Below are 14,868 nucleotides of genomic sequence, written 5' to 3' on the forward strand. Positions count from 1 at the left end.
CCTAAGGACACTATCGTAAGTGTGTGACTCCCTGGAGGGTGGGTTGGGACAAGGGTTCAGCAGCGCTTTGGTCTACAAAGAATGGCACAGGGTTTATTACAGAGGTTAGATGTTTCTAAATTTACAGTAATCCTGTAGACATCAGAGAAGAGTTGTGTCCATTCTTCAGAGTCCACAGATCCATAGAGAGGGCCTAGCTGGATGTCAGGGGGTCTGAGAACCTCTGAAATGGTAAGCAACATTTGGGGTGTTTATATATTTTCTGGAGAGATGGTTTTTTTTTTTTTTTTCCTCCACTTTATATTTTGAAAGTTACAAAAATGTCTTGGACTCAGAATGCACAGGACATTTGAACTTTTATGTTTGCCACTGGCGCTGTCCACAGTGACATCATTTTGTCCTTATAATAGTGGTCAAAGTAGAGGCATCATTCCAATTCAATAATTTGATAGCTGCCATTTTTTATTTTCTAATCAGAGCTTTCCATTACTGTGTTTTCGTACTCATGTGTTTGATCAATGTTTATTAAGGGAGAGTGAGATTGATCTAGAGCCCCCCTTGTGCCCTACTCTGAATAAGCACTTTGGGGAGGGGGCCACTGCCTCATGTCTCCGTATTGAAGAGTTGCAGGGACCTTGGGGGACTGCAGGGGAGGTTCCCCGAGGAGGCTCAGGAGATTTTATGGGCCTTAGCCAAGGGAGTCCACGGGCCAGAACCTGCAGCTAATTGCCACTCCCTTAGTGCTCCATGAGGATTCTCGGAGATGGGACGATCATCCAAAGGCTAGAGAGGAGGGGCCCTGTGGGGCTGCCCCTGGGGAGGAGGCAGGGGCTCCCAGTCCCCTCCAGCTGCTGGCAGAAGGGAGGAGATGCCCAGAACCAGCCTTCACCTGTGCTGGTAGCGCGGAGCCAAGCAGCAGGGAGGCAGGTTTTACTCTCCTGGGAAGTCTGTTCCCTCTGATTGTGACATTCCCAAACCCTCCTATGAAGGCCAGATTAGCAGATAACTATATATACTCTATGAAAACCTGTCCTCCAGAGCCCACCCTCAGAAATCCATCTGCTAATGAGCAGTCCCCTTCTCCCCGCCCCCAGAAGCCCGTCTCCTGCGCCGCCGGCTCCTGGCCGCTTCCTGGGGCGCGCGGGGAGAGGCGGGGCGCCGCGTCTCCAATGAGGCGCCCGGAGCCCGGGAGAGCCTATGGCCTGGCGGGACCCTGCCGGGAGATCGGGGACGGGCCGCGCGGCCGGTTTTATTGTCTGTGGGTCCCGAGCGGCTCCCCGGCGGCGAGAAGGGCAGGGGGCGGTCCAGGGTCCCGCGCTGTTCCGGGCGAGCGGGCGGAGCGCCTTGATTTCTCGCAGCAGCCTGTGTGGGTGCCCTTCGGGCGGGGTGCGGGGCTGGAAGCGGAGACCCCCTGCGGGGGGAGGCGTCCTTCCTTCTGCCGCCCGGGGCTGGCGTTCTGCCCCCTGGGAGAGATGCCCGGCGGGGGAGCAGGCTTTCGGTGGGGGGTGCCAGGTGCGCTCCGCCTAGCCGGGGCGCCTTGGTTCCGCTCCGGGCAAAGTCCTAACAAGTGCGCCTGACATCTGCACCCCGCTGCAGTTTTTTCGGGTGCACTTTTACTTGTTTTTATTTTTGTCAGTGGTTTCCCTCACCTAGAGAACCAGTGCCGCGATGTGATGAGGGAAACAAAACAAAAACATTTATTTTTTCGTCCATTCCCCGAATCCCCCCTTTCCCTTTCTTTTCAATTGGATGACACAGAAGCCACCTTTTTGCATAATGCCCTGCTGGCTTTCCACATTATTGTCTGGGTGAGTGGGAAGGAGCAGACTCGTGAGAAGGGACCCGGAGCAACTTAGGACGCCGGGCTTTTGGCTCGTGGAGCTGTCCTTTGTCCATGGTGGATTTTGATGTGAAAGAAGATGAAGAAGGAAGGCTCTTCAGGCTCCTTCCGACTCAAGTCACATTCGGGCTCTCTCTCACATGCTGTGAGCTGGATAAATTTCTCCTCCTTGTCCAGGCAGACAAAGAGGCTGTTTCGCAGCGATGGGGAGCTCTCCATCTGCGGGCAGCCAGTGGACGCCGACCGCCAGAGCTGGACGTGCAGGAACCAGCCCAGGAAAGGTGACTTGCTTTTTTAAAACCTGTTACAAGTTTGCTGTGTAGGATTCCTGGTTCCAGTTACAGGTTTCACTTTGTGATTTTTGCCCCCATTAGTAGTTTCTTTATTTCCTTTTTTTGTTTTATATTGGAGTTCAGTGTCATTCATTTGTTTGTGTGTCTAAAGTGAAAATACTCTCACAACTAGAGTCAGCTTGAGTGTGTATCCTTCTAGGAAAGAGAACGTGGCAGTTATTTGTCCTCTGATCCCCCCCCCCATCGGATCTGCTCGCTCGTGTGACTCGTGAAAAGTTCAATGGGCACCAGCAGAGAGAATCTTCTGCTCCTACAAGAATGTGGGTTTAGGATGCGGGGCTTGTTCCGGAAGGGGTACGCAGGGAAGACTGTGACTCCTGGATAAACACCTGCATGGTTCTTCCCAGAAGACTGGTGAATTAGGTGAACTTTGAATTAAACAAGCTGTTGGGATTTACACCAAGGAAAATGAGCGCGGGCGGCGGGGGGTGGGGTGGGGGGCTTGCCCTGGCTGCTGGGTCAAAAGGCATTTTGGGTTGCGATTATGTCCCTTTTCAGACCAGAGCTGGTCTGTTCACAGGACTAGAAAGTTCTGCCCCCCCCCCCCAAAAGTGAAGAAAAACACTAGTCCTGCTGGGAGAGAGAAAAATGTTTCAATATTTCTTAAGACACACGCATTTGATATTTGGAATTTCTGAGTTCTTCCCCTTAGCTCTGTTTACTGCAGGGACAGAATTGTTATGCTCTTAAAATGGTTTCTCCTCTCAGTGCATGGCCAAGCCCAGGAGGGGGGCACTTTTTAAGTATTACAAAAGAACCTAGCTAGCCAGACATTCCGCGTGACTATTTCCCTGCTTATCGCATTCTTCTCGTGCCAAGAGAAACCTTGCTGACTCTTTCAGTGACCTGTTCTCTCCTCTTTTGGAAAACCAAACTGCTGAAATGTAAGAAAATAGACAAAGTTAAATCTGGGTAATGATTAGATTCCAGGGACTGAGAATTAAACACGGCCCTTTTTATGGATGATGGGTGTTAAACCATTTGTTCTTGTCTATTCCACTGCCCCACAAGAGGGACCACTTAATGCTCTTTGAAGATGTCAGTTGTTTATTATGTCAATAAGGTGGTCGGTGGAGGCCTGCCGACACTGAGCTTAAAAATGCAAGTTCTTTTATTTCAGATGCTGTTTGGGTGCCGGGCACAGAATCAAGCATTTGTGCTTTCTGACTGGAGTTGTGGAGTTTAGCAAGTCCATAAACTTTACTCTTCTAAATCAGGAATAAGCTGTGGTTTGGGTAAATGGTTAGACTGTAATGTTTGAAGCAAAATTGTTCAAGGGTGGGTACGGCAGTGCTGTGGTTGCAAGAGGGTGTAGTTTTGATTCCTTTGGCCTTTGCCCAAAGTTACTTTTTGAGCATGTTTTGCTTTAAACCAACTGCTGTCAAATTTTTGTTGAAGATTGTTTACACGTGAGCATGTGGTGTTTAGGATTTCTATCCTAGGTGCCTCGTCCAAATTAACATTAAAAGGAAGCGACCGGGAATTTGTGTGTATTGTTTTGGTTGGGAAATGAAGCAAATCCTGTACATTTGACTTGTGGAAAATAAAGAAGTCGTTATAAAGAACAGAGGCCACTTGTGAAGGGAAGGGAGGGCTCGTTTATGTAACAACACAAAGGACTGCACCCTTTATCCTTTAACGTGAGGGGTACACAGAAGCCTCATGAAGATAAATGGGGCATAATACAATGCATAAATTTCTAGGGTTGTTAGAAATAACTGGGTGTGAGTAACACCATCATTTTTGACATATGGAGTGGGGTGGATGCTGAAAAAGCTGTCTCCAGATCAAAATCCATTGTTTGATATTCTGTTTTCACGTGTACTAAAGTGAATTGGCTCCCAAGTTTGACGTCTTTTGACATCTTGTCTCAGAGGCGTGTTATGTCAGTCTCCCTTTATTACACACAGTTCTTTCCTTTGGAGAAATTTAGTGGTGACATTTGTTTACAGAAGGAAAATTGTTGAGAAAAACTATGCCAGATTGCAGTTGTTTTGGAGGAGCATAAAATAAGCTGAAACTCTAGCAAGGATTATCAGTCTCCGCTGTGATACCTAGTGCCCGTGTTAGGGTTTGGTTGCAAAGGAGGAGGATGCATTGGCCACAGGCTGGCACTGTCTGGTGGGATTGTGTGGCATCCTCTGCTTGGACTGTGTGCTTCTACATTTTCTCTCCACCCCCCTCACCTCAACATAAACACCCTGCTCTCAAGCTGCGGCAGCTACAGGAAGGGTTGGTAGCTCAACCCACCAGCCTCGCATCCTTATCCCCCACGGGGCCGCTGGTGGGCAGGGAGCCCCTGTCTCCAGCCCCTGGCTTTTCCCCTCCCGGCTGGAGCTGGAGGCACTACTGTCAGTGTGGGTCCCATGTGCTGTAAGTCACACGTTTGTTTTTTGTAACAGTTCTTTTAAGCTCTGTTTTAGAAGTTCTTTCTGTGTTGGATGGCTCATCAGTAATACCACAATAAAGTTTATAAGTATTTACCCTTACAGATATCCATTAGTACACAAATCCAGAGCTTTACGATTTAACTTCATCACTTATATTCAAAGCTAAGGACAAGGTAACAGGTCTTGAGGCTTCTTTGGAGAAATTTTTGTAAGATTAGCTTCTACTAATGTGCACATTTCCAATTAAGACTACTTTTCCTGAGCCTGAAAAGTAACCGGAAGATACACATCGAAATGCCTCCCTGATCCCAAGTCACAGAAAAGCACCTGTAGGTTTTCTTTTGTCACACTTTTGTGACACATCAGCTCAAGTCTCTTGTATTGACATTTGTACTCAGGCAGGAAACGAGTTGGGTAGCAGCAGTTGTCAGAACTTACAGTCTTAGTGTGTGTGCCTGGTGCCGTAGCAGGTGATGTTCTGACTTAATTAGCCATAAAAGTCAAGGGTGTGACTCAGTATCTTCTTTGATATTCAGTTCAGCAAATCATGAGCTGTTTTCTTAGGTGTTTGTGTAGTTAGAGGTGGAATGCAGTGGTAGATGAGACAGTGTGTAGCTCTTCATGTGACTTTGTGAGAGCGCTTTGTGGAAGGAATGCTTACCAAGTAACAAGTGAGGACACAAACGCCTGGATTCATTCATTCCTGGAGTTCATACTTAAATAGAAAAGGTGAGAATTAAAGAAAAAAATACGAGATAATAGTGAAAAGGTGTCAAATGCATGGCTGAGATGAGAAGGTCCTTTAACCAAGTACTTTATCTGGAACCTTCCATGCTTTGCTTGCAAGCATGTTTAATGAGCACCTGCTTCTTTCCCCACACTGTGGAAGTGTTCTCCAGGGAAGCTAATGGCTAGTCGTGTTTCTTCTGCTCTTCCTCCAGTTTACTTCACCCTCTTCTCATCACCCAGAAGCAGTGGAATAACAGTGGCGTCTTCCCTCATTGAGCCGAGTGGTTTTGTGGCACCGCGGCTCTCCACTCCTCTGGGCTGGGGCACAACTGATGACGTGGGTACCGGCAGGTCCACAGATCGAGAGTGATCCACGGCAGGGGCTCCTTTTAAACAACACTTTCATTCCCTCTTCTGGACCCTAGTACATGCACTACTAACAAGATCACATTTGAACCATCTGCACTCAGTCCCCTCCCTTCCCAGGAACTACAGAAATAGCCAAGGAATGGTCTCACAAGGGGACAAGGGTCATGAATAATCTGTACACTAAGGAGTCAATCCCCAGGTGTGGGAGTTGGCTGTATTTAAAGTCATTCCACCCCCCCACCCCACCCCACTTCTCCTCCTAATAAAGTATTTGCAGAAACAGGGTCCTTGTGCAGAATTCGATTAGTATTGACTCCAGATGCTACAGTGGAGAAAAATGGTGTGGAAGCAGGAAGGTCAAGCTCCTAGTTCTATGTAAGTGGTTGTGATTTATTTATGATAATAAAGTTTTTAAAATTACAGAACTTAATAGTTTCTTTATGGCATTGAGGAAACCTAAAAGCTATTGGTATATATTGTCAAAGTAGCACCCAGAATGTGAGAGTAAAACTAGATGAATAGGGAATATTTATTCTACATACACTGGGAAAATGGCAAAGTGAAGTTTTTCTTGGTGTCTTTGTAAAAGGGCACAAAAAGATGTCACATTCAATGTCTTACTTCCTACTGAAGCTGACATTTTGTGAATGAGACGAACTGGGTGTGCCACTTAATATTTTATCTGGTTCACTGAGATTGCCCTTTTTTGACCTTTAGCTATTGTTTCTTTGGAAGCTGTAATCTCTGCTGCCTTGTTTGTATGTTGTTGCTGTTTTGCCTTTTTTTTTCCCCCCACAGGTGACTTATTTACTAATTAAATTGATGATGATCCATTGAAATAGATGGTTATAAGTCTAATAACCATTCTTTTATTTACCAATTTTGAAAAGTTTGTTGAATTTGCTTACCAATTGGAAACTTCCTTAGGATACGAGACTATCTTAGAGTGAAGAAAAAAGCAGTTCATCGCCAGGGCTCAGTTTTGAAACTGAATAATGTGTGTTTTTTGTTTAAATGTCTTCCCTGAGTTATGAAAACTTAAAAAACTGTTCTCCTTTTAAAGCAATGTTAATTATTTTTCTAACTTTAAAAAGACCCTGCCAATTGAGTAGGGTCAATTTTCCTGTGAATTTCAAACCTGTCTGCCTATTCCCAGGGTGCTCTTCCTAAAATACATGTATATTCAGGTCACTCTCCCGACTCCCCATTGCCCACAGAATGACCTCCTTCCCGCTTAGCCAGGTGGGAACCCCCACACCCCTGACTCCTTAAGCTCCGGGTATAGCGGCCACATTTGTTGCTCCTTCACAACTGCACAATTCTGCATTTCCTGTTTCCTCTCCCAGGATGCTCCTGTCTCCTGTCTGCCTGTTGAATTCCTACTTAATCTTCCAGATCCCTTTAATACACAGGAAGCCTTCCCAGTGCCCTTCCGGCAAAGCTGGTTACGTCTGTCTCTGAGTTATTTCTCTACGTTCTACATACCTTTGTAATTGCACTTATCATCCCCTGGATTATACTTCTTTGTGTACTTGTCTGCTTCTTGAACAAGACTGTGAACTCTTTCAGGGCAGAGACCAGTTCTTACTCATCTCTTTTATCCCCAAGGGAAAGTGTCCAACGATCGGTTGCTGGGTGGGCAAACACGCTCACGTGGCACTCGGGGCTGGTTCTCCTTGCACGCGGCGAACGGGCCGGAGAGCTGCTTCCTGCGTTTGTTCTGAAGCGTGGCAGCAGGGGGTAGCTCTGTGTGCTCACCTCGCCCACGATGCTGGCGAATGGTGTCCTACAGGCCGGAACCTTTGGGCGGGTAGCAGGAGAGAGGACTCAGTTTGTGGGGACGTGATTCGGCTGGCAGTCTGCTGTGTCCTGTGCTCCTGTCAAATCCACGTGTACAGAATAGTGTATAAACCATAAGGTCATGGCCACTGTGACTGCCAGGAGGGTAAACTTTAGAGCACAGGGGTGAGGTGCGGGGCCGAGCGGGCCGCCCCAATGAGGGGAGGCGATGGGTGCTATTACAATCTTTTCTTAACTGGGTTCCCCACCTCCCCCCCTGCTTCCCACAGTCAGGCTGATGCCAACACACCATCCCGAGGGACCCCGTGAAACATCAGCCATAAGTCTCACTGCCTGATTCATTGCTTGAAACCCTGCAGCGGCTTTCCACCTCGGAGAGTTTAATGACCGTGGCCTTTACAGTGTTCTGTAAGGCCCTGCCTCCTTCACCCCTTCCCTCTGCTCTGCAGTCCCATGAGGCTCCTCAGCACTTTCTAGAATGTCTAGAAACCCAGCTCTGCCCTTCTCCCACCTCCCTCACTTCTTTCGGTTCTTTGCTCAAATGTCACCTCACTGATTGTTTAAAACGGTGACCGTTAGCCTCATCATGACTAGTCTACCCCTGTGTTGGTTAGGTCCATGAGTCAACTTGGCCAGGTGATAGTACCCAGCTGTCTGGTCAAGCAAACACTGGCCTAATAATTGCTGTGAAGACGTTTGTGGCTGGTGAATAAAGCAACAGGCTGGTTTATTAAATCATCAGTCAATTGACTGCAGCTGTGACTGATGACTCACCAAAGGGCATGTCTTCCACAATGAGAGAATGCAATTGGCTGGATTTAATCCAATTAATCAGTTGAAGACTTGTAAGCAAGACAGATAGAGGACCTTCACTTCTTCTTCAGCTGCCCAGTGAAGCGTTTCCTGAGGAGTTAGTCGAACACGTTTGTCGAAGATCCCAGTTCATTTCCTGAGGAGTTCGTCGAAGTTGCTGATTCGTTTCCTGAGGAGTTCATCAGACATCTTCCCTGGAGTTGACAGTTTGCTGACTGCTCTACAGAATTTGGACTCGTGCATACCCACAGTTGCGTGAGTCACTTTTACAAATCTGATAGTCAGAGACACCTCTCATTGATTCTGTTTCCATAGAGAACCTGAACTAATACAACCCCTCACCTCTGTTTTCCTCCAAGTCACTCCCCACCATCTAAAATACTGTTTATGTTGGGTATTGTCCGTCTCCTCCAAGAGAGCACAGATGTTTGTCCATTTGCTGTTTCCTCAACCACACAAGCAGCATCTAGCACCAACGAGGTGTCTGACACACTTTAGTTGAAAGAGTGGGTGGCTGAATGAATGGAGGGCCTGGGACAAGTCACGGCTTCCTGGGAACGGTCCTTTTCATATCTCTAAAATGGGCAAATATCTCCATATCACACGTTATCAGTTCCAGGTACAACTTCTTTATTGAATTGGTGAGTGGATCTGAAAGTGGTTTTTTTAATGGTACTGGCCAGAGGGATGGCAAGCTCTTCACCATCAACAGCCGATTGATGTAGTGTGGAATATATGTTATATATGCCACAGAGTGGAATACATTCTGCAGAATTTTCAGTATAGAAAAAGTATGTTTTGGAGTACTCATGTAATATAGGCAACTCAAGTAGAAGCTGTCACTTCCTTTAAACAATCCCGCAAGGACTTTATACCTTAGCTTTTATGTTAAATCATGAAATGATTAAAATGTGAAATTAAAACTTGCATCTAAACCAGTTAACTAACCATATGTATTATAATACCTAACATTTTAGGGTGCTTACCATGGCTAGGCATGATTAATAACATTTTAAAGGAATTAACTCATTTTATAAATGTCTGCATATCATAAGCATGCAGTTTTTAAAAAAGTTGTTTTGATAAGCCAGGAAGGGTCAGATCATTCTGGAGAACTGAAAATGAGGCAGAAGAACTTGGATGTGGCGAACAACTGTAGTTTTTGAGAAAGGGAAATGACGTTGAAAGCTCCGGGGCATTTGGGGGTTTTGGACTCGGTAACTATTGGCTTAAGGGCAGATTCTCTGCTTTGAGGCTATTTGGGCACCTGCTTCGTAGCACTTCTTGATTTGGAGCTTGTTGAAGTCTGGCCTGTGGCTCATCCTGCATCTTGCACTTTGCAGACAGTAAGCAAGGATTTGTGCATGGAAACCACCTGGTCAGAGTGGTATTGAAGGAAAACTGCTGGTGCTGGTGTGTGGCTGGAGACAGATCAGGGCACCTCGGGGTGTTGTCACTGAGAAAAGGCAAAGTGCCGGTGGAGGGGATGGGATAGACAGATGAGGGAAAGCCGTCATGAAGATTTTCATGTTAGGCTGTCTTTATTAGGGGATGTTGCAGTTTAATGATCGTCTTTGCCTGTAGTGTGTACAGCTGTGTTTTTCAGTTATTTTTTTTTCTAGCTTCAGGCCATGTAGCTGGTCTTTATCTTATATTTCTAATCTTCCCTTTTAAGGATGGTATTTATGGTGATCGTGTATCGTAATAAATGTGACTGGAACGCTCTGTGTCCTCAACAACCCCTGGCAGGCTGTGGGTTTGCACAGATGTCCATGGGGTGAGGCCCTGTGGTGCCTGGGGTTGCTGTGACATCCCCCTGGCCCACCCCTCCATCTCCAGCACTCGAGCACCTCTGTCCTTTTCCAGCGAGTTCAGCCTCTCCACGTGTCCCCATCATTTCAAGACCAACTGCTCATCATGGACATTCAGCCAACAAGTATTTAGTTCATTCTGGCTGGAATCCCGCAGGGAAAGCAGGAAACGTCTTGTGTTGGATATTTAAACATGTATGATAAGCGGTGTACATGGGTCTGTCTAGCAGCTTCCAAGACCATCTCCCTGGGGAGATTTGAGAGCCATGTTTCCCGGCAGGAGCTTTGCCCACCACTGCTGCCCACCCTTTGCTGGGCTCACTCCCCAGCCTGGGTACACAGCGTGGGTTGGTGTGTTTTGAGAGCACCTGTTGCTGAGTATGGCTTGGGATAAAGCCGCTCCTTGAGATACCCACAGTGAGGGGCAAGCCTCTCCCAGGTTCAGGGTGAAAGGGTGTGAATTTTGAGGTGACCTGGAGTGAACCGCTCTGCAGGATGTCACTCGGTAGGGTGGGTGGTATGGAGGGGTCTCTGACCCACATTTGCATGCTCTCTTGAGTTGGGGGCAGGAATGAATGGAAGACATTCACGAAAAGAGTGGACTGGAGGGAAGAGGAGGACAAAAGATGTCAAGGTGGAAAGATCATGTGTTTCCCTCCCTCTCTTCTGCCCCCTTCTTTGCTAACAGCTTTTGGACCCCTATCCCCCCTGCCCAGAGATGCCAATGGCTGTCCACTGGGATTCGGGCAGGATTCTGGATATGCTGCTTATTTTCTAGCTAGGGCTTGGTGAAATTTCTGCAGATGGTTGGAAAAGGTGTGAAACAAGGATAAAAGCTAATTGTCAGGTTTGAACTAGGTGTATGTTTTTCTTTCTCTAAGGAAATCCCATGTATAAGTAAAAGCCACAGGCAGTTTAGATGTCGACGAACTGCATCACTTGACTTTTGTCTTTGCAGTACCCTTTAAATGGGAAAGTGAGAAGAAATGTATTTTATTTTTGTTACAAAGTTCCCTTGCCTCCGTCTCCCAAGAGTCTCCTCCACTTTGTAACCCGACACACCTCGGCTGAAGTAGAAACTGGGTTTCTTCTGTCTGGATTACAGTCTGAGATAAACCAGAATTCCTACCTGAGCTCAGGTGTGTGTGCTGCCGAAGCCCTGATTGGTCCTGGGTTCTTTTACAAAGCACACAGAAGATGATTGGCTCCGTTTCCTTGGCAGGTGGTTGTGGCTGCACTTGGCTTGCTTGCCGTGTCATTTTGCCTGCTCGTTATTTATTTACATAATTTTTTCACTAGTAGAAAGTACATGGAGTGCTTTGACTTCTTGTTAAAAGAACTTTGATTTCTACCTTAGAGTAATTTGTATTGCCAAGTTTATCAACACACCGTACTCTACTGTAGAAAGATCTGTTCTGTAATTTTCTTTCTAGCTAGCTTTCCAAGTCCAGTGCTTTGTCCTGGAGTATGAATTTCTGAATGTTTTTCCATCGTAAGGGGGCTAGTCCTGCTTGATTTATAAGCAAGTTGTAAGCCATCTTCTCTTGTTTGGATGTTCTTGTGTGCTGTGGATGCTGTATGAAGCTGGAGAGGTGGGGATCGCTCTTCTCCGATTTTCCTTTGGCTCGTAGACCTTGGCTACATCCCACACCCTGGGATATGTGTCATTTTATTAGTCAATCTATGTTCTTGTGTCATTACAGCCAGAGAGAGGCGCGGAACCTGACTTTAGAAATATTGAATGTTCTGATTCCAACTCCAGCTAATAAAGGGCAGGGTCTATCTTTTAGTTTCTGAGTAGGTTGAGCTAGATTTCTCTATAATAAATGCTTTTTTCCCCTATGTGTTTTTTTTCAGTGTGATAAAATATATACAATGTAAAAATTTCCATTTTAACCACTTTTAAGTGTACAAGTCAGTGACCATAATTATATTCGTAATGTTGGGCAACTATCACCGCTCAAACAGAAACTCTGTACCCATTAAGCCGTAACTCCCCATGTCCCCTCCCCACAGCCCCTGGTCACCTCTCACCTACTTTCTCTCTATCAGTTTGCCTATTCTAGATATTTTGTAGAGTGGAATCCTACAATATTTGTCCTTTTGCATCTGGCTTACTTCCCTTAGCATAATGTCTTCAAGGTTCATCCTGATGTAGTGTGCATTAGAACAGCATTCCTTTTTATGGCTGAGTAATATTCCGTTGAATGGATGTACCACATATTGTCAATCTGGTCATCCAAATAAACGCTTTTTTGAAATGGGGGAGAGAATCTTTTACGGTGGAACTATGATGTGAAAGTTTTGAATTTCTCAGTGTCTGAGAAGTTGATAAAAATAGTTTTAAGTCAATGACTTTCAAAAATTTTGCATGTGTGCAGAGTAATAAATACACTTGTCTTTGAGTCCTAATACACATTTTGCACATGTGCACACACACACACAGAGAATATATATATATATATATCTCTTCATATATATTATATATATATTCTAAAACAAAAGTTGGTGAAACTCTTTCCCCTCACTATATGACTGTATGTAATACTCTCTCTTTTCTCTTCTATTTTATTAAATTAAAAAAATGTCAGCCCTGATCCACTCATTTGATTTTTTTGACCCCCAGTCAGGTCACAGCCTTCAGCTGGCAAAGCGGTGCTTTAAATAGGCTTTGTTTCTTCCGGTCGGGTTTTATGATGCCCCGGTACTGGAAGGCTCCCCACCGCGTCTAGGAGACGTCACAGACTGTGGTGGCACCTCCGCTGGGGGCCATGCCAGCCGTGCACACGGGCCTCACACACCCGCGGGATCTGCAGAGGCTGCACAGTGAGTGGCTTGTCTCAGAAGAGTGTGTGGCCAGAGAACTGCCTTGTTCCTGAGCCCCTGAGATTTCACACACACACACACTCTCTCTCTCTCTCTCTCTCACACACACACACACACACACACACGCACACGCACACCAAGTCTTTTTCAGGGGTTCCTCCTGCAGCCCCGGCTGGAGCATGCCCGCTGGGAGCTGGCCGACAGGGCTGAGCTGTCTCCAGGGGAACCCTGGTCCCTGCTGGAGGCCGCGTCAGAGCCCATGGAGGGGCTGGCTGAACGGCCACACCCCCTGGCCCTCCTGAGGGGAAGCCCCTGAACCCCAGGGTCTCCCCAGCATCTGTCCTCTTCCTGTAGATTTTCCCGTCTTCATGCTTAGTGGCCTGTTGTCCACCACACGGAGCGGAAAATTAGTTGAGAGACTTCGTCCCTTTAGCTTTACTTTCCAAAGGTTGCCGCGTAGCCTGCATGTACCAGGGATCCCACACCCCGGCTGCAAGGAAAGCTGCATTTTCTTTCAAACATAAAATTATTGTAGTAAAGAATGGATCACTGATTAGGGATATCTTCTAAATTGTGGTCATATGGACTACATGTCAGCTTGTGCAAAGAGTATAGGAATAAGCCTTTTATTTATTTATATTTCCATGTCACAGAAGCTTGCTCAGTCATCCATGGGGATTCTAAACGATTCAAATGCTCTTTCTGTGGACGTCCCTGGAGGTGACTCTGCAGAGCGTGTCTGTTTGTGGTTTGTGGTTTCCGCAGCTCTCCCACGCTCCACATCTCACTTCGTCTTTAGGACAGTTATGTGAGGTGGGCAGGAAAGGGGGAATTACCCCTGTTGGGGGTTGAATTGCGCCCCCCAAATAGACGTACTCAAGTCCCAACCCTTGGCCCCGCAGATGGGACCTTATTTAGAAACAGGGTCTTTGGAGATGTGATCCGTTAAGACAAGGCCAAACTGGATTTAGGGTGGGCCCTGGTCCCACGTGACTTGCATCATGGAGGACAGACAGATAGACAGAAGATGGCCATGGGAAGCCAGAGCACAGGTTGTGGTGAGGCAGCCGCAGGCCCCACAACGCCTGGGACCCCCAGCCCTGCCCGAGACTGGAAGAGGCAAGAGGGGTCCTTCCCTAGAGCCTCCGGAACGGAGATGGTTATTTTAAGTCACCCGGTTGTGATACTTTGCTATAGCAACCCCAGGAAACTAAGACCCCCCCCTTTGGTGGTAAGAAAGTCCCTGCAGGATTAAGTGACTTGCTGAAGCCACAGAAAGAGTGAGTGGGGTGGCCTGGATTTGAATCCCTGGCTTAGGACTTGGTCTGCTGCATCTATGCCTGACGTGGTCTCGATGCCTCGGTGTTGCTGGGAGTCCTTGCTGAACCATGGGATGGTTGGGGATGCCCTGGGGATGCCCCGGTGGCCTCCAGGTTTCGTAAGCCTCTTGGGGTGGACATCAGGTGGTCTCCACTGACGTGTTCTTTCACTTCTGATGGCAGGTTTTTAAACTTTTCTCTTTTTCCCTTTTAGCTGGAGGCCGTGTGCTCTCTCTTCACCTCCCTAGGGGGTTTCTGATCTGTTACCTCATGTGTGGGGTGTCTGGGAAACCCAGTTTATCACAGCTGCATTGATCCAAAGATGAGCAAGTTCCTGAGCCACGGAGTCAGCTGGTTGGAGGGCACTCCAGCTTCTTGGCCACGTTTTGACTGGTCGAGTTTCTCAGAAAATCGATCTCGTGATAAATGGGGTGTACTGTGATGTGTAAATATCTTTTTATTTGAGTATCTTCTGTTGGCTTTTCTTTTTAGTACAGTATAGCTGAAAAAATGTCTGCATTACAGTTAGGGGATTGTGGCTGTGTTTGGGTGACCCAGTTCTTTTTGTGAACGTTAAATTTTAAGCACTTCTACGAAGTCGTTGTCTTAGTGTGCCGG

General features: G+C 46.8%; 1 protein-coding gene across 2 annotated transcripts in view; it reads left to right on the forward strand.

Annotated features, from left to right (window-relative positions):
* Positions 1-1,224: 1,224 nt before the first annotated feature.
* Positions 1,225-14,868, forward strand: part of NHSL1 (NHS like 1) — a 145,279-nt gene continuing 131,635 nt past the window's right edge. Inside the window, exon 1 of one of the 2 annotated variants that reach the window (XM_037842177.1) lies at positions 1,225-2,121. In XM_037842177.1, coding sequence (XP_037698105.1) covers positions 1,920-2,121 — 202 coding nt within the window. In that variant the 5' untranslated portion in view covers positions 1,225-1,919. The remainder of the gene's footprint in view (positions 2,122-14,868) is intronic. The other variant, XM_037842180.1, reaches the window with a different exon arrangement.

Source organism: Choloepus didactylus, chromosome 7 (genome assembly GCF_015220235.1).
Source record: "Choloepus didactylus isolate mChoDid1 chromosome 7, mChoDid1.pri, whole genome shotgun sequence".
NCBI classification, from domain to species: domain Eukaryota; kingdom Metazoa; phylum Chordata; class Mammalia; order Pilosa; family Megalonychidae; genus Choloepus; species Choloepus didactylus.